General features: G+C 41.1%; 1 protein-coding gene across 1 annotated transcript; it reads right to left on the bottom strand.

Moving 5' to 3' along the window:
* Positions 1–16,321: 16,321 nt before the first annotated feature.
* On the bottom strand, positions 16,322–17,002 carry LOC143294202 (uncharacterized). Its single transcript, XM_076605633.1, has one exon. The coding sequence runs from the start codon at positions 17,000–17,002 to the stop codon at positions 16,322–16,324; it is 681 nt and encodes a 226-aa protein (XP_076461748.1).
* Positions 17,003–21,694: the final 4,692 nt, after the last annotated feature.

Below are 21,694 nucleotides of genomic sequence, written 5' to 3'. Positions count from 1 at the left end.
TGTTGCGGCATATATTGTCTCTGTGCACATATTGTCGCCGGCGACAATATGTGCAGCCCCTCACTGCATATTTTGTCACACTTCACATTGTGTGTGTGTCTGTGTGTGTGTCTGTAGTAGTAGTAGTCTTCAGTTTAACGTCTTCCACTTTAAGTGATATTAGACGCGGGGGGAAAACAGGGGAGGTGGACGGGGGAGGGGCGTGGTGGTGGGAACAGTATTGGGCAGACGGTGAAGAATGGTGTGTGTGTATGTGTGTGTGCGCGTGTGTGTGTGTGGTGGGGAAAGATACAGAGCATTGGAAAAAATAAAACATTAAAAGAGGAGACATAGGCATAATGTAGAAGGAAATGCTAACATCAAACAACTGTTACAACTATAACAAATGTCCAATAGGAGTATGTGTGTGTGTCTGTGTGTGTGAGAGAAACAGAGAGAGAGAGTATGTGTGTGTGTGTGTGTGTGTCAGTGTGTGTGTGTGTGTGTGTGTGTGTGTGTTTATATGAGACACAGAGAGAGAGAGAGAGTGTGTGTGTGTGTGTGTGTGGTGCACGCGGGCAGTAATGGGCTGGCTGAAAAATATGTACTATCCGTGTGTCCAGCACGGTGTGAGTGACAAATACATTTTTTTAATTGCACCAACGTACAGTGCATATGAACTAGGTGAAGGACACTGAGTTTTCTTCTTCTTCCTCGTTCGCTTCCCATTAGATAAGCAGCCCGGTGTCCTCGATGAAGGCTGCCGTCCGTCGCAGCTCCTCCAGGGTGCCGTACAGTTTGGCTTCCACAGCTGTCGGTGTTGGCCACTGAGAACTTCCTCCTGGATGCTACATGCGTCCTACAGTTTTGAAGGATGTGATCGGTTGTCATTGGTCCCTCACCACAAGGGCACTCTCCACTCTGTCCAATGCCAAATTTTGTGTGCATGTGGTGGAGCAGACGGTTGTGTCCAGTCCTCGGGCGGAAAATCTTGACCTGTTCCCGTCGTTCCAGCAAATGGTATCGGTCTTCTGGGTTATATTTGGGGTGCTGGAGGCGCCACTTAAGTTGCTGTGCCTTGATGATTGTCTTGATTTCATCGTATGACTCCATTTTGGTGGCCTGAGGGACACTGAGTTAAAAAACCAACTTCTGTTGGACAGCTGGGTGCCATCAGCACCTGGAAGTCGCCTCTATACGATTCACTATTTCTTCTGATTCCTGTGTCCATCTGCCTCTGTCGAAGCATAACTGAAGCTGCCATCGATCGGGGACTATGATTATCTTCAATGCCGCTGGCTAAGAAGGATTGTTTGCTTCCCTCAGAAAACCAAAACCTTCATTGAAATAAAAATGATCATTTCAATAGTTCGATCATTCGTTATATCTCTCCCAAACTCCTTTCTATCTCTATACAGTATTTAAGGGACAATCTCTCTCTCTCTCTCTCTCTCTCTCTCTCTCTCTCTCTCTCTCTCTCACACACACACACACACACACACACACACACACACACACACACATACAGAGAGAGAGAGTCTGTGCGGGCGCAATATGTACACAGCGACAATAATGTACCGCAACAGCTTCTGAGTGTGGAGCAAGGCCAGGCAGGAAACGGGCCAGGCCACACACGGCCTGTATGCACGACACTCCCATAAGCCACAGCGGGCTGGAGCACTTACAGAACTCAACGAATAGGCCTAACAGACTGCGGCTGGCTACTAAACAACACACAGCTGCCTCTGCTGTGAGTTCAGTGCCAAGCTATTGCTGAGCTCACTGCTAACAGGCGGAATGAACGTCTGACTCAGCCAGCAAACATTCGGACTGGACTCGACTGATCACAACGATGAAGAGAGGAACTGAAACTCACTCGTTTTCGTGTTCTGTCGGGGATTATCTGAAAAACCGACTCGGAGAAATGTCATTTGTTCATGTTGTGTATTTGTACGTTTGCTTTCCTGGCTGGGCCACAAATCCCAGAAGATAGTCGATGACTGAAGTCTGTGTTCAATGTATTGCAGCCAATGATAATTTCTTCAAATGAACACACCTCATGTGCGCGTTAGAGCACGCCGCGCACAAGCACGCACGCGGCGCGGCGCGCGTATTTTAGATAAAGAAAAAGATTGATTTTTTTTAAAGTAGACAAAAACCAACAAAAACATAAGAATGTAGGTCCTGCGTAAACAAAAAACGGGCATTATAAGTAAGTTTTATATGTGCAACGCCCATCCATTTACACATATCAACTATGGGGTGGATTCACAAGAACTCACAACTTTTACGCTAGCACTCATATAAGCTGTCACCCCTCAACCCCTATAACTCTCTGCAGTGGAGTGATGGCCTAGAGGTAACGCGTCCGCCTAGGAAGCGAGAGAATCTGAGCGCGCTGGCTCGAATCACGGCTCAGCCGCCGATATTTTCCGTCCCCCTCCACTAGACCTTGAGTGGTGGTCTGGACGCTAGTCATTCGGATGAGACGATAAACCGAGGTCCCGTGTGCAGCATGCTCTTAGCGCACATAAAAGAACCCACGGCTACAAAAGGATTGTTCCTGGCAAAATTCTGTAGAAAAATCCACTTCGATGGGAACAACAAATAAAACTGCACAAAGGAAATATTTTTTAATGGGTGGCGCTGTAGTGTAGCGACGCGCTCTCCCTGGGGAGAGCAGCCCGAATTTCACACAGAGAAATCTGTTGTGATAAAAAGAAATACAAATACATAAATACACCCCGCTTCATTTACTATGTTCGTTCATTAATAATGGGTCTGATGAACACACTTTTCTGAACCGAAGGCCCCTTTTGGCTCATAGCCAGTATATGATAAGAACTGAAAACACACATGTATACCGTGGCGATATGCCCATAACAATGCTTACATACACTGCCGGTACACTGACATACCCATCTGTTTGTATCATAAGCATACACATACATTAACACACATTATGTTTACTGGCAGGGATTCAGTGTAATACATGTCCGTAGGAATCCACTTTTTGAGAAACTATACCGTGTGTCATCGACTGTTTTTATGGATAAGTTGTGCAATTTTAAATGTCACGTATATATTGTAGTTCCTTCAAAGGGTGGGAATGGCAGTGTTGGTTTTATTTTATTTGTCTTGTTTTGTATGACGTATAACTGATTTGGCAGCCAGTACTAAGATAAAGTCAAATATGTCATCAGTTTGATTGTAGATTGTGTAGTGTCAGTCGCGTGAAGCTGACTTTTTGTTTAATTGTTGTACCGCGCTGCAGTGTCAAAAATCTTTGCACGAATTCACAATGCCATAAACAATGAACAATTGTGTCATCTGAGACATCACAAAAATTACACCTGTCGTCTTTAACTACTACCGTGTCTTTTAAAATCCGGCAATTTGCAATCAGTATTGTGTAGCAAATCATAAGTTAGAACCAGCGTTTTTTACAGCTGAATTAATTGCCATTCTTATGGCATTAACATATCTAATTGATCTGCCCTTAAACTTGATTAATGTTTTATTTTGTGTCGATTCAAAATCAGTTCTGCTGTCAGGTTGTACGAACTTTAATCATAACATCATTTTTCAAATAAGATTTTTGATTCACTGTATTCAAATGAGAGGAACTAATTTTGAATTGTGCTGGATTCCCTCACACTGTGGGCTTTTCTCTAACGAACGTGCAGATCATCTTGCAAAGCTTGGAGCTAAAAACGCTTTAACTGCAGTTGAACTTCCTCATCGTTTATCATCACCGGAAATGTGTAATACTGTTGAAAGAAATATGCAAAATTCCTTTCTGTCTTTAGAAGTTAACACTTCTGCCTTATTAAATGTTAAAAGAACTGGCAGGGCTGTTAAGAGCATGGCATTTAGGTTATTACTAAATGCCCCATACACAAAATATTGTGAAAATATTGAATGCATTTGCAAGGGACTTTAACGGTAGAGCATGTTTTAACCTCCTGTTTTTTGGGGTTTTTTTATATATATTTTTTTTTTTATTGATATGCACTTGTATGTATCCTACTTTCTACTGTATCTGTGTTTGTGTATGATTTCCAATTTATGTTCATACCTTGTTATGTACTATCCCCCCACCTCCCCACCCCACCCGCCCTCAATATTCCTTGTGACCCAGGTACACTTCGTAATAAAGACATATTCTGTGCTGTTCTATTTTCCTTGGATTCTCTGTTGTCTTACATATTTTCCCATTTTAGAAACGTGGCGATCTTGGGTCGATGTTTCCCCAACAACATCGATATTTTGGGACAGCTGCTTGAAGTCCCTCTCTCAGTTTTAAAATTGTTTCACGGACACTGACAGTCTTTCATATTTTAAGGCAGACGACAAATCAAAGATGAACAAACGGAGTATAACTGCAGAAACTTGGTCAATTTTATGTCCCTTTAGTAATCCTTCTAACAATATATGATTTTGGAATGGTCAGTTTCGTGTGAAAATATACACTAACAAGAGAGGCAAGGCCTTCAAGACTCACTTGTGATACACTTTTTTTTTTTAAATCCAAGCTTTTTATGTATTGAGTATAATTTCAAAATGTAATGTTTAAGATGAGAAAGATCAGTTTAAAGCAAATTAACTCCCCTAGCATTAATTACAGAGTAATTTCCCTTTTTTACTATCTGCACCAAAACGTTTCCAAAATAAATTAACTTCCATGCTTAGCAAAAGAAGTTCCTGTTTGAACAAAAAATGATAATAATGACTGCTCTTGTTGTTGGGTCGAATATCAGATCAAAGTGCCAAGTTTAGAGCGGAATACAAAAAATATAAATATAACAGTAAATGCAGTTTGCATATAATTTGGCTTCTTTTTTTAAAAAAAATTTTGTGCCCTTCAGTCCCAGAGGTGCAATATTGTTTTAAACAAGATGACTGGAAAGAGCTGAATTTTTCCTATTTTTATGCCTTATTTGGTGTCAACTGACAAAGTATTTGCAGAGAAAATGTCAATGTTAAAGTTTACCACGGACAGACAGACACACACACGCACACACACAGACAACTGAACACCGGGTTAAAACATAAACTCACTTTGTTTACACAAGTGAGTCAAAAATGAAATAGTGTCACAGACTTGTGAAAGTGCATCATGACTGCCATCTTATTCGCATCATTCAACCCTTTGAGTGCACAACATTCTTGCCGCATTTCTGTTGAAGGCCGAATCGTCAAAGTGACGTAACGATGATGACAGACCTCAGATGGTAAGACGTGCTTGTGTCATTGTAGTGAGCCTCCCGCTCCTGCAGTTCATACACTTGGCCTTATTGTTCCCATGAATCGAGCGATGGCCAGCGGGTACTGTGGCTAAAGTAAACACCGTTTGCTGGTAAACAGACCTTACCTTGTACAGTCTACCGTCCCTGTACTGTAAACAGAGAAAACTTTGCCTTCCAGACGCACGCTGTTCGTGCTTTGTCCAAACAGTCTCTCGTTCCTGTTTGGATCACTTCTTATATACAGTGGCTGCTTGAGGCGACCGTGTCAGGCGCACAGCAGCCATAGTAATCCCCGGTCTAACATCAGTGAGGGAGAAAGCGAAATAGCATCATGCCGTGTTGTGCTACCGTTAATTGCTCCAGAAAACCTTCGAAGGCAGAAGAAGAGAAAGGAACACATTTCACTGGTCAGGAAATATTATTCTGTTCTATTGTTTGTCATTGTGTAATGAAAGAAAATGTGTGTTTTCTTTTTCTTCATTTTGTTTTCATTCTGAGATTCTCTTAATTTTCTGCTTCTCACTTCTTCTTAGTAGTAGTAGTAGTAGCGGTAGTGCTAGTTAGTATTATCATCGTGCACTTTGGCATAATACATATAATGTGTGTGTGTTTGTGTGTGTGTGTGTGTGTGTGTGTGTGTGTGCACTTTTCTTTTTACATAAATATAAACGTCCGAGGCGAGGGACGAGTTTTTTTTGTTTTTGTTTTTTAAAGTGACTAGTAAAGAACAAATGATCACTTAATCTCTGATTTAGAATACATTGTGCATTGCAAGAAAAATATGGTTACACTAAATATGCACGTGTATATGTGTGTGTCTGTCTGCCGGTGCGTGTCTGTGTGTGTATGTGTCTGCATGAATGACATGTTTGTATGCGTATTTGTCTGTGCTCTATGTACAAGCAAATGTGTATATGCAGGGACGCACTTGCAATTTCTTGAGCTGATTGTTTTTTGTTTTTCTTAATTCTCTACCACTTTCAGATTTCACCAAAACAGCCTGAACGACAGAAACCTGTGAAGGTGCGGAGAGAACTTCTACCCCTCCCGATCTGTAGTGCTGTGTTCAGTACATTTGGAAGAGAGATAATTCTACCAGTTTGGACAAATTACGCAAAGATGACGGATGCTTGACTTAACCAAAGATTTAGTAAAGGAAACAATGCAAAATGTTTAAAAGTTTAAAAAATAAATGAAACGAAATGTGAACATACAAAGCGATTTTTTTTTTTTTTTTTTTTTTTTTTTTTTTTTGCGCACGCACACACACACACACACACACACACACACACACACACACACCGCCATGTTCCTTGGGATTGTCATGTACGTCACGTTGGGTTATCAGTGAGTGTATTTGTGCGTGCGCGCGCGTCCACGCGCGCGCGTGTGTATGTGTTGCACTGATGCTTTTTATGTTTTAGCACAAATTTATTTATGTCTATGTTTAGTATTGTGTTTTTACTCTGATGTACATTCCAAATCCTACTAATATTCCTTTTTCTGACTCTCTGTCCTCCTCCCTGCTGTTCTCTCTCTATATCTCTCTACTGGTCTGTCATTCAGTTCAAATTTGGGGGTGTTTCGGGTGTTTGTATAAGTGGAATTGCGTAATTCATATTTCGATAATAATGATTTATTTATAATTTTATGCATGGATTTCTGCGTCTGTGTTCGTTTTTGTGTGCGATAATGTATGTGGAATGGGGTATGTTGTCATGACAGTATCTGTACCTTATCTCAGCCCTTGTTACAATAGGGATGCTCATAAATCATCTTCGGCCTTTTAGGTGGTGGTCAGCCTCTTATATAAGACTTCACCTCTGCACGTCTGCAGGAGGAACACACACACACACACACACACACACACACACACACACACACACACACACGTGATTCGGGCGTGCATACACTCATTCTCACTCACACACACAAACACACAAATGTACACACATGCGCGCATGCACACACTCACTCTCACTCACACACACGCGCGCACGCACACACACACACTGACGTTTGCTGCACTGTCAGCGCGCGCGGCACGGGAGCACTGACATGGCGGCCGCTTGGCTTGAGCTTCGCGGCTATTGGTTCGGTCCCACTGTTCTAAAAATAGATGGATAGACCATTGGCCTGGAAAGCTGAAGCCATCTGGACGCCATACTGACACTCGTATCCGGCCGTCAGTCCGTTGAGGAATCGTCTGCTAATTGGTGTTACTTTCTGAACTATAACCGTGTACCTTCGATGAAATCTTCTTATGCTTGCCCACGACATGCAAAATGTTATGTCTTGGTTGATATCTGCCAGAAAAGAAGCGCTTTTAAACCGGTTTGTGTGGTCGCTCATTTTAGTTGGTTTTTGTTTGTTTGTTTGTTTTGTTTTGTTTGTTTTCAAGGTGGTTAGCATAGGAAGGTCTCCAATGTGTGCCTGTGTGTTCAGTCACATAATATGCAACACTTTCTATCAGTTGCACTTCCTGAGCAGCTAATTTCAGTTCCTACTTTCCTATTCAGTCTCCATATGCTCTACCCATTGTTTTGATGACAGAGAGAGACAGAGACAGACAGAGAGAGAGAGAGAGAGATGTATACGTCGTCGATGAAAGAAAACAGAAGGGGAAAAAAATTCGCTTTGAAGTTCAATTACAAATGGAAAGAATATCCTTTTCAGTTTCTCGCTCTGCAGTTTTGCCGGAAACAGTTTCACATGGGTATCGTGGCTGTGTAAAAAATGAAGTGGTTTTCGCAATATTCTGCATAAACTCAAGTCACAAACTATATGAAATTACCGCTTCACGCTGCATTGACACAAGTGGCAAAAATGGTTAATTGAACACTTCCGCTGGCTTCTGTTAGCAAAGGGGCTGAAAGAAGGCATGCGCTATCCAACTATTTTTTAATCAATTGTTCGATTCATACACAAATCCAAACACAAAACCATGGTCGAGATCCCTTTGCATGACAGAACCAGACTGAAAGACTGAAAGATAAGCTTGACAAGAGTGGCTTTCGTCGTCAAGCCATACTGGTGTTCTTTTTGCAGCTGTCAAGAAATGAACATTTCCACAGTCTTTTCATATTTTTTCAGTTGGCGACGATGTACAATACTATAGACTAGTTTTCAGCCTGAAGACAGCACAAATCAGCGCATAAAAATCTTATGATACCCTGTCATCTATGCTTTCTCTTACGTGTGTTATCCTTGAACAAATTAACATAAAAGCAACATGCGCCAAATAAAGCACTACATAAACAATCATAAAACGTGAAAAGGAGATATGCTAACTGAGCCTGAACACAACATAATCATCAATCTATTAGTAGACCACAATTACAACATTTGTTTGTGCGGATGGTTCGAACTAATTCCAGTTCTGGAATCACAGGTCGGTAGGGAGCACTGAGCTTAGCTGTTTGATTAACACACATTTGTCCTGATCAGACTGATCAGGCATTATAGCACCTTCTGATGCGCAAGGCATGTGAATTCCAAATTTCCGATGAGACCTAGAGCCAGTCTCACTTGCACCAGTCTTGGAGACTTCAGTAGTCTCTATCAGCTGTGTTCTATCTTGTTGCAAACGAATCAGGTTTACGGGCAGCAGCACCCATTCAACCTGGCAAGGATCATTAAAACTCCATCTCAAACTGAAATTGGCACCAGATCTTGCATGAACCTAACACTTTATTTCAAAAACAGCAGTATATTTTCTAGCTGCGCCATTTTTCTCTGTTGACTGTTGCTGTTCCTCTTCCATCAACTTCATGGCCTGGAAGAAGGTGACCTTAAGTATGGCACATGTCTCTTTTCAGTTGGGGATTTAGGGGGTTGATGAACCACTCTCTAAGCAGATAAGCGGTGTGTTCCTCTGAGATTTACGTCTGGGTGGACTCCAGGCTGTACAGAGCATTGGAGTTGCTCATGACAGATTTTTCTGGTTGCTGCTCCCAACTAAAGAATGTGGACAACATTGTGGTGACACACTGCCAATAGCCAAACACCCAAAGGAGAATGCTGGTCAATTTATCTGCGGTGTTGGTCTCCTCTATGTTTCTCAGGTTTATCTCCAGGTGAGTATTTCCACTCAGATGGCTGTATTCTTAGATAGAGTAAGGTATTAGAACTTTAGCAACACAGATAACATATTAGAACATAAGTAGCACACATCCCGTGAAATGCCCCACTAAAGACAGACAGAGTAAGATGGTGCAAGAAGTTCTAGAACAGCTGTATTGTGCCACCCATACTGCCCCTGTTTACTGGAGAGCCTGATGATGATGTATGAACTGGAACATCACAGCTGAGGTCCTCAAGCGCTGCCAAAGTGTCCTCATCACTGAGCCGCATAAAATCCACTGCCTCTGCTGGAGAGAAGGTGAAGGAACAACTAGCACTGCATCTCTCTCCTCAGATCGTCGGAATGCTCTTTGCTCAAGTCGCACTGAACTGAGAGGACCTGCATACTTGCAAAATCGCAGTGTGGTTTCCTAGCAGACAACCATCGACATTATCTTCTCCCTCAAACAGATGCGGGAAAACTTAAGGGAACAAAGGCACTGAGCCACTGTTCATAGCCTTCATGATAGATCTCAGTAAGGCCTTTGATCTTCGAGATCCTCCCCAAGATCGGATGCGAAGCCAGGCCTCTCAGCATCATGAAATCTTTCTATGAAGACATTAAGGGCACTGCGGTCTTCGACGGAACGACATTAGATGCATTTGATATCGGAAATGGGGTGAAACAGGGCTGGTCTTCGCACCCACACTGTTTGGAGCAATATTTCCGTTTTGCTCAAGCACGCCTTCGCCAAAGAAAGCATCTATATCCCGACCAGGTCAGACATAAAGTTGTTCAAGCACTTCAGACTAAGAGCAAAGTTCAAATTTCAGGTGAAATGCCTACGGAACTTCCTCTTCGCATACCGTACGCAGTAGTTACAGCCCGCTCAGCTGAACACTCGCATGAACCGCTTCAGTGAGGTTTGCCGCGACTACTGATTTACCATTAGTCTGAAGAAAAAAACAAATCATTGGAAAGGACATGGATTATCCATCAGACATAAGAATCCCTGACCATGGAGTGGATGTCTGTGACTTTGTGTATCTGGCAGTTACCACCATGTCCACACAAAGAATGACAGAGATCAATGTAGATTACAATAAATGCATTTATACACCACTTTATCAAATAACATTAATTTTGTTGTCAAATGATCCAGACTGTGTTTACTCCTTCACTGAAAATAATGCGGTTCAGTTTCTCAAGGAGGTGTCACTGCGTTCAGACTAATCCATATATCTATATATATACGTTTGACATTGCGTGCCTAACTGAAACTTATATAGATGGTATGTTTGATTTGGAGGGTGTTTTCAGAAATCATACTATGTTTAGAACAGCAGCAGTGAAACACTCATATATGGGTCGTAGAAGCGGGGGGTTACTGCTGCTTGTCCATAAAGACCTGAGCAAATTCATAACACCAATAGTGGTTAATACCGAGCATGTGGTCTGCATCAAGATTTCTAAATGCATGCTACAATGGGATAAAGATTTGCTTATGGCATTTGTTTATATCCTACCATCAGTACACTATAAAACATCAAATTTTACTTGCCATATAGATGCCCTTGATCATTGTATTCTAGACTTAATCAATCGTTACCCACAGGCCCATTTGATATGTAGTGGAGACTTTAATGCAAGGACAGCCAATCTCCAAGTAACGTGGTCACACACCGATCTGACCTCCAGACCCCTCCACTTAACTCTTTCCTTCAAAGAATCAAGGCTGTCAAAAGATGACACATTGAAAATTTAGGTGAAACTATGTTAAATTTATGTGCATGCTTTGATTTATGTATCATGAACGGTTATAACCATAGTCCTGACTACACCTTTATATGAACACATGGATGTAGCGTTATCGATTACTGCCTTGTTTCCAGCGATTTCATTGACAATATTACCAGTTTTTCAGTTTGCAGCAGAGTTGATTCAGAACATATGCCAGTTTTATTTGAAATCAAAGGGGAATCACCAGTGCCATGTTCGCTTCATTATGAAACAGAAAGAATTGTGTGGAGAAAGGAAAGGATGACAGAATTTACAAAAATATCTAATAGCGATTTGTTCTTTCATAACATAGATTATGCATCCTCTTTGAGTGATACAAATATCAACACAGCTCTTCAGGAACTTACGAGCTGTCTAATGAATGTTAGTGCCCGTGTACGCTCAAAGCGCCCTGCTAGAAGCATTGTCAAAAGAAAAACATGGTTTGATAAAGAATGCCAGGAAAACAAAAGAATAGTTAGATCAGCGCTGACACTTTTTAAAAGATCTGGGGACGTAAATGAACAAAACACCTATCTACAGCTAAGAAGGAAATATAACAATCTAAAGGACCTGAAAAGGCGTAACTTTAATCAAGGGCGCATCGATTCTCTGATGAGTGTTGCAAACGATTCTCAGGCTTTCTGGTCAGAGATCAGTAAGTATCGCAGTAGAGCCCACTTAGCTAACAACATTTCTCAGGATGAGTGGCTGGTCCACTTCGACCATCTGCTGAATTCTGGCTATGAAGAGAATCAGCACCAACCTGCACTTAACGTCTCGGATATGGTATTCGATTGTATCCTGGATTCAGACATCACAGCAGAGGAAATTAAGCAAGCCATCCAAGGTCTTAAAAATGGCAAAGCTGCTGGACCAGATGATCTTATAAGTGAAATCTTGAAAGTTTCAATAGACCCAATACTCCCTTTCCTTGTTACATACTTCAACAAACTTTTTAGAGATGGTATTTTTTCAGAGGAATGGACGAAATCCATCATAATCCCTCTATTTAAATATGGGGATTCTAATGATACTAACAACTATCGGGGTATTTCTCTGATCAATAACTTAAGTAAAGTTTTCACAAGCATTTTAAATAATCGACTCGTTTCTTGGGCAGAAACGAACTCAATTATTTCAGAAGCACAAGCGGGATTTAGAAAATCATATTCCACCACTGACCACATTTTCACTCTGCATGCCTGCATCGAGAAGCATCTGCCAAGAAATAAGAAATTCTATGTAGCATTCATAGATTTCAGTAAAGCCTTCGACAGAGTACAACACAGCCTATTATTCGGTGTACTGCTTAGAAATGGTGTTAAAGGTAGAATGTTCAATATTTTGAGGAGTATGTATAGTACGATACAATCTTGTGTCAGATGCGGTAATTCATGCACCAAATATTTTAAATGTATGCAAGGTCTGAAACAAGGATTCTCATTAAGCCCTCCTCTATTCTCGCTCTTTATTAATGAGCTTGCACATGAATTGTTTACACGGGGTAAGCATGGAATACAGTTCCAACCAAATGATATTGAAATCTTTATTTTACTATTTGCTGATGATATTGCTCTTATGTCTTCCACCATTTCAGGTTTACAAAATCAGTTGAATGTTCTACATGAGTGTGCACAAAGATTACGCTTGAAAGTGAACCTAGATAAAAGTAAAGTTATAGTTTTTCGTAAAGGTGGATACTTAGGAAAGAAAGAACATTGGTTTTATGGTCAAGATTGCTTAGAAATAGTTAACTCTTACAAATATTTAGGTGTCCTATTTTCAACTAAACTTAGTTTTGAAGTTGCTACTGGATTTGAACATGTTATTCGTGCTAAGAAAGCTACCTTCGTAATTTTGAAAACTTTAAGGAAACTTGGATACTATTCTCCTAAACTGTTTTTCAAGCTCTTTGATGCTCAGGTCGTTCCCTCGCTTTTGTATGGCTCGGAGCTATGGGGTTTCAAACCACGAGAATTCACAGAAAGGATCCATTTGCAAGCTTGCAAATTACTGCTAAACGTCCCACCTTTCACTCCTAATGATATGGTATACGGCGAATTTGGAAGATACCCATTGTTTATAAACTCTGCCGCGAGATGTATACTATATTGGTTTCGGCTACATAAACAGCCATTGTCTAGATATTCTAGGAAAGCCTATGACATGCTTTACGACATACAAAACAGAAGTAACAATGCACAAAACTGGGTTACTTAAGTAAAAAACCTTCTCTATACAAATGGTTTCGGTTATGTTTGGATGTTTGGGGCAGTTGGGGATGAAAACTCTTCATACACACATTTAAAGAGCGCTTACAGAACTGCTTTTGTCAGCGTTGGTATGCGCATGTGTCAGGAAGCAGGCGCTTTGAATTTTATCATTCGTTTAAAAGCGCCATTGAATGTGAAAAATACCTTGATCACATTAATAATAGATATTTCAAAACAATATTTACACGTTTCAGAATAGGTGTTTCGGCTATAAATAGCCACACCCACCGCTTTTCCCCTGTTGGTCAAATGGGTTGCCCTCTTTGTTCTGCTGACTGTGAAGATGAATTCCATGTACTGTTTGAATGCCCAAACTACAGTGACCTTAGGTTGAAATATTGCATAAATAGTTCCAACTCATACTTGACACGGGATCAGCAATGTGCAAGTATTTTGAATGGTGGACTCGACAGTAAACTAAATCTTTCAAAGTTTCTTTTTCTGGCTTTTAAACGCAGAGACTTAATGAATCATGAATCACTACCAACATCTAGTTAAGGTACGAAAATGATTAATTATGATTTGCCATTGCCTTATTCAAGTGTCTTCTCACAAGGATGGTCTCTAACTGATACAATGAGGACGAAAGATTTATTTATTCGTTTATTTGTTTATCTGTCTGTTATTTATCTACTTATTTGTGTGCCTTGTGCAGGTTTCTTTATGTATATTATGTTTGCAACGGGTCACAGGCCTATACGCAATTAAAACATTAATTTTGTTCTTGTTCTTGTTCTTGACTAATCCATATGCGCCACATTAAATCTGCCGAGCAGATGCCCGACTAGCAAAGTAATCCAACGCGCTTAGTCAGGCCCTGAGGAAAAATAAATACATGAATACATAAGTAAATATATATGTGACCAAGCGCCCTATGCTTGCTCCAAAACTGCTCACACACGAGCTACATCAGACGACGTTTTTTCTTACCGCGCCCAGAATTGTGACGTCACTCCGTTTAAGGGTGGTTTTGCAATTTATTTGCTGGATGTTTTTTGTTGTCTTTTTCTAAACATCTTTGTGCAATACCTATTTGTCATACTGGGCGCGCGAATGTGTGGGTGTGTAGTTTGTTTTAGTCTATCGTCAGCTTGAGTGGTTTCTTATTTGACTTGTTTCAATGTGTTTCACGGTGCGCGTGTTCATTTTTTGTTGGTGTTTACAACGAGACAGTGATTGCACACGCTAATTTCCATGTGATCAACGAAGTGTTGTTGAATTTGAATTTGAATTTCTAAACCACATTTTTATATATCCTTATTGCAATGGGATTGTCACAAGACATCTTTATTTCGTTCACATTTTTTCAATACTTTTTCTTACCAGCAATAAAACACCTCCTGAATTTCTGCCATGAAAAGAAATCGTTTAAGTTGGTGCATGAAACATAATGTAATCCGTAAAAACTCCATTATAATCGAAAGATAAATCAAGAAAAGTTTCTGTTAAGCAAGCAAAATCAAATTTATTTACATAATTAATGAAAAATATCTAATTTGTTGCACAAATTTTCCACGTTTTAAGTGTAAAAAAAAGTCCATTGAATTGGATGGCGTGCCTGTCCAATGGCTTCTCTGAGCCGCTTGAACGCAGGTGCCTGTCGCTCACACTGCCACTCACTCTCCAACGCCACGAACTGGACAAACCGGAGATTTCATGTACCTTTTTGTTCAGGTTTATGAAATTTGCAGTCTTTGACAAAATATATTACAAAGTTATCAAAAGTTTCTCCATTTTACTGCTTTCTTTCTTGGAAAACTTATCTTGCAAATTCAGTGTTTTTCTTTGGCACTGTATTTTCTTTGAATTTGTTTATTAGTATTGCAACGTTTTTCGCTATCTTCTTTAGACAAGTTACAGATCTTAAAAAGTGAAATGGGGTTTCCAAATCTTCAATATACTTTGGGCTTGTCTCCTTTTAGAAGACAAATTATTTCAGCTTGTTGTCTTCAGAAAAGGTGTGCAGGGACAACGAATGATGCTTGACAATGGAGGAAATTGGTAGTGTTCGTTAGAAAAAAAAATTAGAGTAATTTGCCCTTGATTACGCCGGAAAGAGAATTCGTGGGGAGTCTCTAAAAGCGAAAGTAGCGAGTTCGTCGATTGTACTTGTGTAAATGTTTCACAATGGGTCTGGGGAAAACGGGAGGAAAGAAGTACTGTGTGTGCTGTTCGAACTTAAAAGGAAAAAAGATGACATCGCAACGAATACCAGCCACGAACCGACTGCATAGAGCGTGGCGAGCTTCGTAATCTGAAAAGGACCACACCCTCAGTGGCGATGATATTCCTTCACTTTTTACGAACAAGGTCTTCACAACAAGCACGGTATGTGACATTTTGAATCGAATGGATTTGTGTGTGTGTATGTGTGTGTGTTTGTTTGTTGGTCACATTCTTAGCTGTGATATTTAAATTATTCAGCACAGATATATGCATTTCTGACACATAGTACAAAACTGACTAGTGTATCCCTGAAACAAACACTACAAAGAATTTCCACTATACAACATTTGTCAGCACATACTTCTTTCAAGTAAAAATGCTTGAACATTTTCAGAAGGTGCTGTAACAATGATACTGAGACAGTGAGATCCTTGCTACTTACACAGGCAATGTGAATGTTTACACACACACACACGCACACACACACACACACACACACACACACACACACACACGCGCGCGCGCGCGCGCGCACACACACACACACACAGATAAAGAACAGTTATTGTTGCAAATTTAAACAACTCACTGGCTTGAGATTCTGCACATGCCTAATGCAGTGAATAGATCTGACACATTTTGGGGGTTGTATGGAGTTTGACTGAAAATGTTTAACTAAAACAAATGTCACAACATTCAAGCTATAATTTGAACTTGAACTTGAACTGTACGATGTTTAAGGTCTTGAAGACATGTTCATCGCTCCGTGTGGGTCATCAGTTGTACATACTAAACTTTGCATGCGTAGCTTATTGGCAAGACGGATTGTACTTGTCTGGCTTGTTCTTCCAGTAGACATCCAGTCTGTTCTTGAAGGCATTCACCGACGGTGCCAAGACCACTTCGTGTGGGAGACTGTTCCATGTCTTGGTGACCCTTTCACTGAAAAAGTGTTTCCTGGTGTCGCAGTGGGTGTGGTGCGGGAACAGTTTCTTCGTGTTTCCTCTGGTGCCTGGTTCCTCTGCAGTTTCAAGTTTTGGTTTTTCAGTTCTGTGGAGTCCGTGGACATACTTGAAGGTGTCTATCATATCCCTTATGAGTCGTCTGTGTTCCAGGCTAGGCAGGCCGAGTCGTTCTAGTCTTTCCGCGTAAGGTAGCTCACTGATCGAGGATATCAGCTTTGTGGCTCGGCGCTGCACGTCCTCTAGCTGCTTGCATAATGTCTTGTGTCTAGGTTGCCACACAGTTTGTGCATACTCGAGGATAGGCCTCGCTATTGTTTTGTAAAGCTGGATGAAGAGCTTGCAGTCTAAGAACTCGAAGGTTCTCCGGATGATGCCAATTACACTGTTCGCTCTTGCTGTGACACTGTCCACGTGCTGCTTAAATTTGAGGTCATTATCAACTTGAACACCGAGGTCCGCTTCCACCTCAATTTCTGCCAAGGGTATTTCTCTGATGGTTCCGGTTTCAGCATCTACATGCTTCATATGGTACGATGCTTTTGATTTTCGTGTGCCGATTTTCATCACTTTGCATTTCTGTGGGTGGAATCTCAGAAGCCAATTGTTTGACCATTCTGGAGGCTGTCTAGGTCCTGCTGAAGAGATGCGGTCGATTCCTGGTTGTTGCTAGCGGCATAGATTTTTGTGTCATCTGCAAACAGTTTGACGGTGTTTTGTACATGTTTCGGTAGATCGTTGACGTAGATGACAAACAGGATTGGCCCTAGTACACTGCCTTGAGGGATACCGCTTGTGACTGCTACTTCGTCTGACAAAGTTCCATTGATTCTGACTCGTTGTTTTTGGTCTCCAAGGAAGGCTGATATCCAGTTGAGTATTGGGCCTTTTACTCCGTGGGCTTCAACTTTCTTCAGCAGACGACGGTGCGGTACAGTGTCAAAGGCTTTTTGGAAGTCCATATACACGACGTCAATGCTGCTGCCGGAGTCTATCAGCCTGGTCCAGTCATCGAGAGCTTCCAGTAGATTGGTCACGCAAGATTTCCCCTGAACGAATCCATGTTGCTCTCCACAGAGTAGTTCATTGCGCTGTAGGTGATTCATTATTTGTGCCCTCATGAGCGTTTCCATTACCTTGCACAGGATACAGGTCAGGATGACAGGTCGGTAGTTTTCTGGCTGCTGTCGGCTTCCTTTCCTCTTGTAGATAGGAGTGACTGTGGCTTCTTTCCAATCTTTAGGAATTTCCCCATGTTCCAGAGTGAGGCGGAATAGATGTGCTATTGGGCGTGCTAGAGACCCTGCTGCCTTTGCCAACACCATGGGGTGGATTCCGTCGGGTCCAGGTGCCTTGTTTGTTTTCAGATTTTGAAGCTGCTTTTTCACATCTGCTTCAGTGATGTTTACCTCTTGCAGTATTTCCTGAATGCTGTACTCGGGTGGTGGTGGTAGGTTCTCCTCTTCTTCCTGGGTGAAGACTCTTTGAAATAATTCGTTTAGAACGTCTGCCTTTTCTTTGTCTGTTGTCGTTTTTTTTGGTTTTTTTTTCCGTCAGCTTTTTTTCAAATCTGCAATGCCTGACCTGCATTTGGTTTTCGACTTGACATATGACCAAAAGACTTTGCTGTTATTCTTTGCGTTGGCTGCCACCTTTTCCTCTCTACCTCTCTTCGCTTTGTGGCACGCTCTTCTGGCTTGGTTATTTGCGCGACGGTATTCCTGCTCGTCTCGAGGGTCTCGTGATTTTTTCCATTTTCTGAAGAGTCTGTGTTTGTTTCGAACAGTGCTTAGTGTTTTCGGGTCCATCCATTTCTGGGTAGTTCTTCCTGATGTCATCACTGTTGGGATGTGCTTATATACAGCTTTCTGGATCTCATCCTTGATGGTTATCCAGGTTTCTTCAACTGACTTGTTGGAGAGAAGTTTGTCCCAGTCTGCTTCAGCGAGGTCCAAATTCATTTCTTCGTAGTTTCCCTCTTCAAACTTTGTCTTCTTCCTTGCTGGTTCTCGCTTATAGTAAGAACATGAGAAGCTGATGATGAGAGTCATGTGGTCGCTTCTTCCTTGTCTGGCTTGTGTTGTGATGCTGTCTATCATCTCCTCTCTGTTGGTGAAGACCAAGTCATCTAGGCTGGGGTTCTGTCCTTGCCTAAATCTTGTTGGTTCCTTCTGGTGCTGGGTGAGATATGCATCTTGGGTGGCTTCGAGGAATTTCTGCGCCTGGTGCTCCTCCCTACAATTGCAGGTCTCATTTTGCCAGTCGACTTTTGGGTGGTTAAAGTCACCCATCAGGAGAATGTGGGAGTACTGCTTCTGTTTGCACAATCAGTTTGTTGAGTTTTTCTGCGTTATCCGGAGGAGAGTTTTGGCTTCTGTATATCAATCCAATCAGAAGTTTATCTGAGCCATCCAGACGACATTCGACTAATATTTGCTCTTCAAAGTCGTTGTCTTGAACTTCTGTCTGGGAAGCTTTGAGGTTGCTGTCTACATATAAGCACATTCCCCGTCCTTTCTTGTCCGTGAGGTTATGAAAAAGGTCGTAATCATCAATGGCTACCTCGCACTCCTGTACTGCATATCTTGTGTTCTTTGGTTTGACTTCAGTTATTCCGATTACTGATGGTTTGTACATGCTGATAAGGGCTTGTAGTTCACTCCTTTTATTGACTCACTTGTGTAAACAAAGTGAGTCTATGTTTTAACCTGGTGTTCGGTTGTGTGTGTGTGTGTGTGTGTTAAACTTTAACATTGACTTTTTCTCTGCAAATACTTTGTCAGTTGACAACAAATTCGGCATAAAAATAGGAAAAATTCAGTTCTTTCCAGTCATCTTGTTTAAAACAATATTGCACCTCTGGGATGGGCACTCACTTGTGTAAACAAAGTGAGTCTATGTTTTAACCCGGTGTTCGGTTGTGTGTGTGTGTGTGTGTGTGTGTGTGTGTGTGTGGTAAACTTTAACATTGACATTTTCTCTGCAAATACTTTGTCAGTTGACAACAAATTAGGCATAAAAATAGGAAAAATTCAGTTCTTTCCAGTCATCTTGTTTAAAACAATATTGCACCTCTGGGATGGGCACGAAAAAATAAAGAATGAAGCCTAATTACATGCAAACTGCATTTACTGTTATATTTATATTTTTTGTATTCTCTAAACTTGGCACTTTGATCTGATATTCTGACCCAACAACAAGAGCAGTCATTACTATCATTTTCTGTTCAAACAGGAACTTCTTTTGCTCAGCATGGAAGTTTTATTCATTTTGCAAACGTTTTGGTGCAGATAGTAAAAGAAGGGAAATTACTCTGTAATTAATGCTAGGGGACTTAATTTACTTTCAACTGATCTTTCTCATCTTAAACATTATATTTTGAAATTATACTCAATAGATAAAAAGCTTGGATTTTTAAAAAAAGTGTATCACAAGTGAGTCTTGAAGGCCTTGCCTCTCTTGTTCAGTAATGAATCTGCATTGTTGTAGAGGCACGTACGTGAGTTCAAGGAAGCACTGGCTGTATTGTTCTGGCGGTTAGATGACAGTTTGGGAACTGATGAACTTTTAAAACGATGTACATTGCGAGTTGAGAGGTGTTTTTTTTACTCCGAGTCTCCCTGGGCCGCCTGATCCGGCGATTCCCCGAGGTAGACCACACGCTTGTTGCGCCTCACCCATCTTGCTTTGTCGTCACCCGACGCCTGGGCCCTCTTCGTTTGCAGTTCATTGTAAAGTGCAGTCTCTTTCTTGCGTTCTGCAGGGGTCAAGTCTTTTCTCATGCTGATGCCAGAGATGGGGGTTGTTGCAGCAGCCTTGGTTTCTTCTTCCTTTCTCTTTCTGTGGTAGGTACGCAGAGTCTCATCTCTCTATGCCATAGAGTCGAAGGTTAGTCTTAGTGGTCTCGGGGGGGCCTTCGCTTCCCTTTTCCTTCGGCTTGCCCAGTCTTCTGATGTCTATTGGTTGATATTCAGATGCTGCAAGATTTTTGTTGTTGTCTCTGTGTCTTCTGATTTCCTGTCCCTAGATTCAGTGGCTGCGCATTCTTTCATTTTGAAAATGATCAGGTTGGTTTTTCTTCGGTGCCTGTCTTCCATTTCAGCTACTTTTTCCTCTGTCTTGCTGTCCACAATGTCAACGATTTGGCTCTCTGTAGGAGTAGGACTGCCTGTGTTGTTGTCTGCTGTGTTGATCGTGACATTTTTGACGGCTTCGTCTGTTATGTCTCTGATCTTTTCAACCATTTTCTGGGGATTTTTTTTTTTTTTTTTTTTCACAGCTGTCAGATGTTCAAGTCCAAGAAGACGTCACTGCTACTTATGCATCAGCAGTGGAAACCAATGATGCTGACAGTAAATTGAGTAATTTTACAAAATTTAACAAATTTGGAAGTGAAAATATGTAATGATCTGACAGCTTTGCTTCCTACTTTACACCAATCTGACACTGATGACACCATGAAAGATGACTTACTAGGGCCTTGAAGACTGTTTTGTCAAAAAATTTAGACTGAAGGGGGGTTACAGTAGTGGGTGTCAATTTGTACAGTGTGTGTGTTAGCTGAGAGCGGATTGATTCAGGTGGATCATTGGTATTGACAAATTGTGTAAGACAGTCAGATTATTATCTGTGTATGAAGTGTTTTTTTTAAGCTTTCTTCTTGGGAATTGTGGAGTTTGAATGCTCCTGATTTTTTTTCCATACTGATGTGAACAAATATTGCAACTGTTTATATACCGTTTATATTTATCTGATATAGTGTTGATTTACATGCAATATATACATCACTTGTATACAAGAGAGAATTTGATTTCAACAGCCAAAGCTTATACCCACTGCTTACTAACGATATTGATCATATGGTGCATTTAAATAAGACTTCAGAAACTGTAGCTGTGATTTTTCTTCTTCTCTTTTAGGGAGAAAGGTGGGGGTGGGGAGGGGTGCAGTGTGGTTCAAACCAGTGAAGATTCACTGCAGAGTTTTTGTTTTTTTCTTTCTGATCATGGAAAAAAAATCAAAATTTTGTGAATGTAGACATTGCAGTTCAATATAGATGTATATTACACACATACACACGCGCGCGCGCGCACACATGCACAACATCCAAAACTAAATCGTGCTCACATCATAAATAACTCAAATTGTTTAGACAATTGTTCATTGTTTAGCATTTAGCTATGAATGAATGATACAAAAAATAAAAGAAAATATTTAATC

The sequence above is a fragment of the Babylonia areolata genome, chromosome 19, assembly GCF_041734735.1.
Source record: "Babylonia areolata isolate BAREFJ2019XMU chromosome 19, ASM4173473v1, whole genome shotgun sequence".
NCBI classification, from domain to species: Eukaryota; Metazoa; Mollusca; class Gastropoda; order Neogastropoda; family Buccinidae; genus Babylonia; species Babylonia areolata.
The sequence above is the reverse complement of the archived record's forward strand: the minus strand, read 5'-3'. Positions and strand labels throughout refer to the sequence as shown.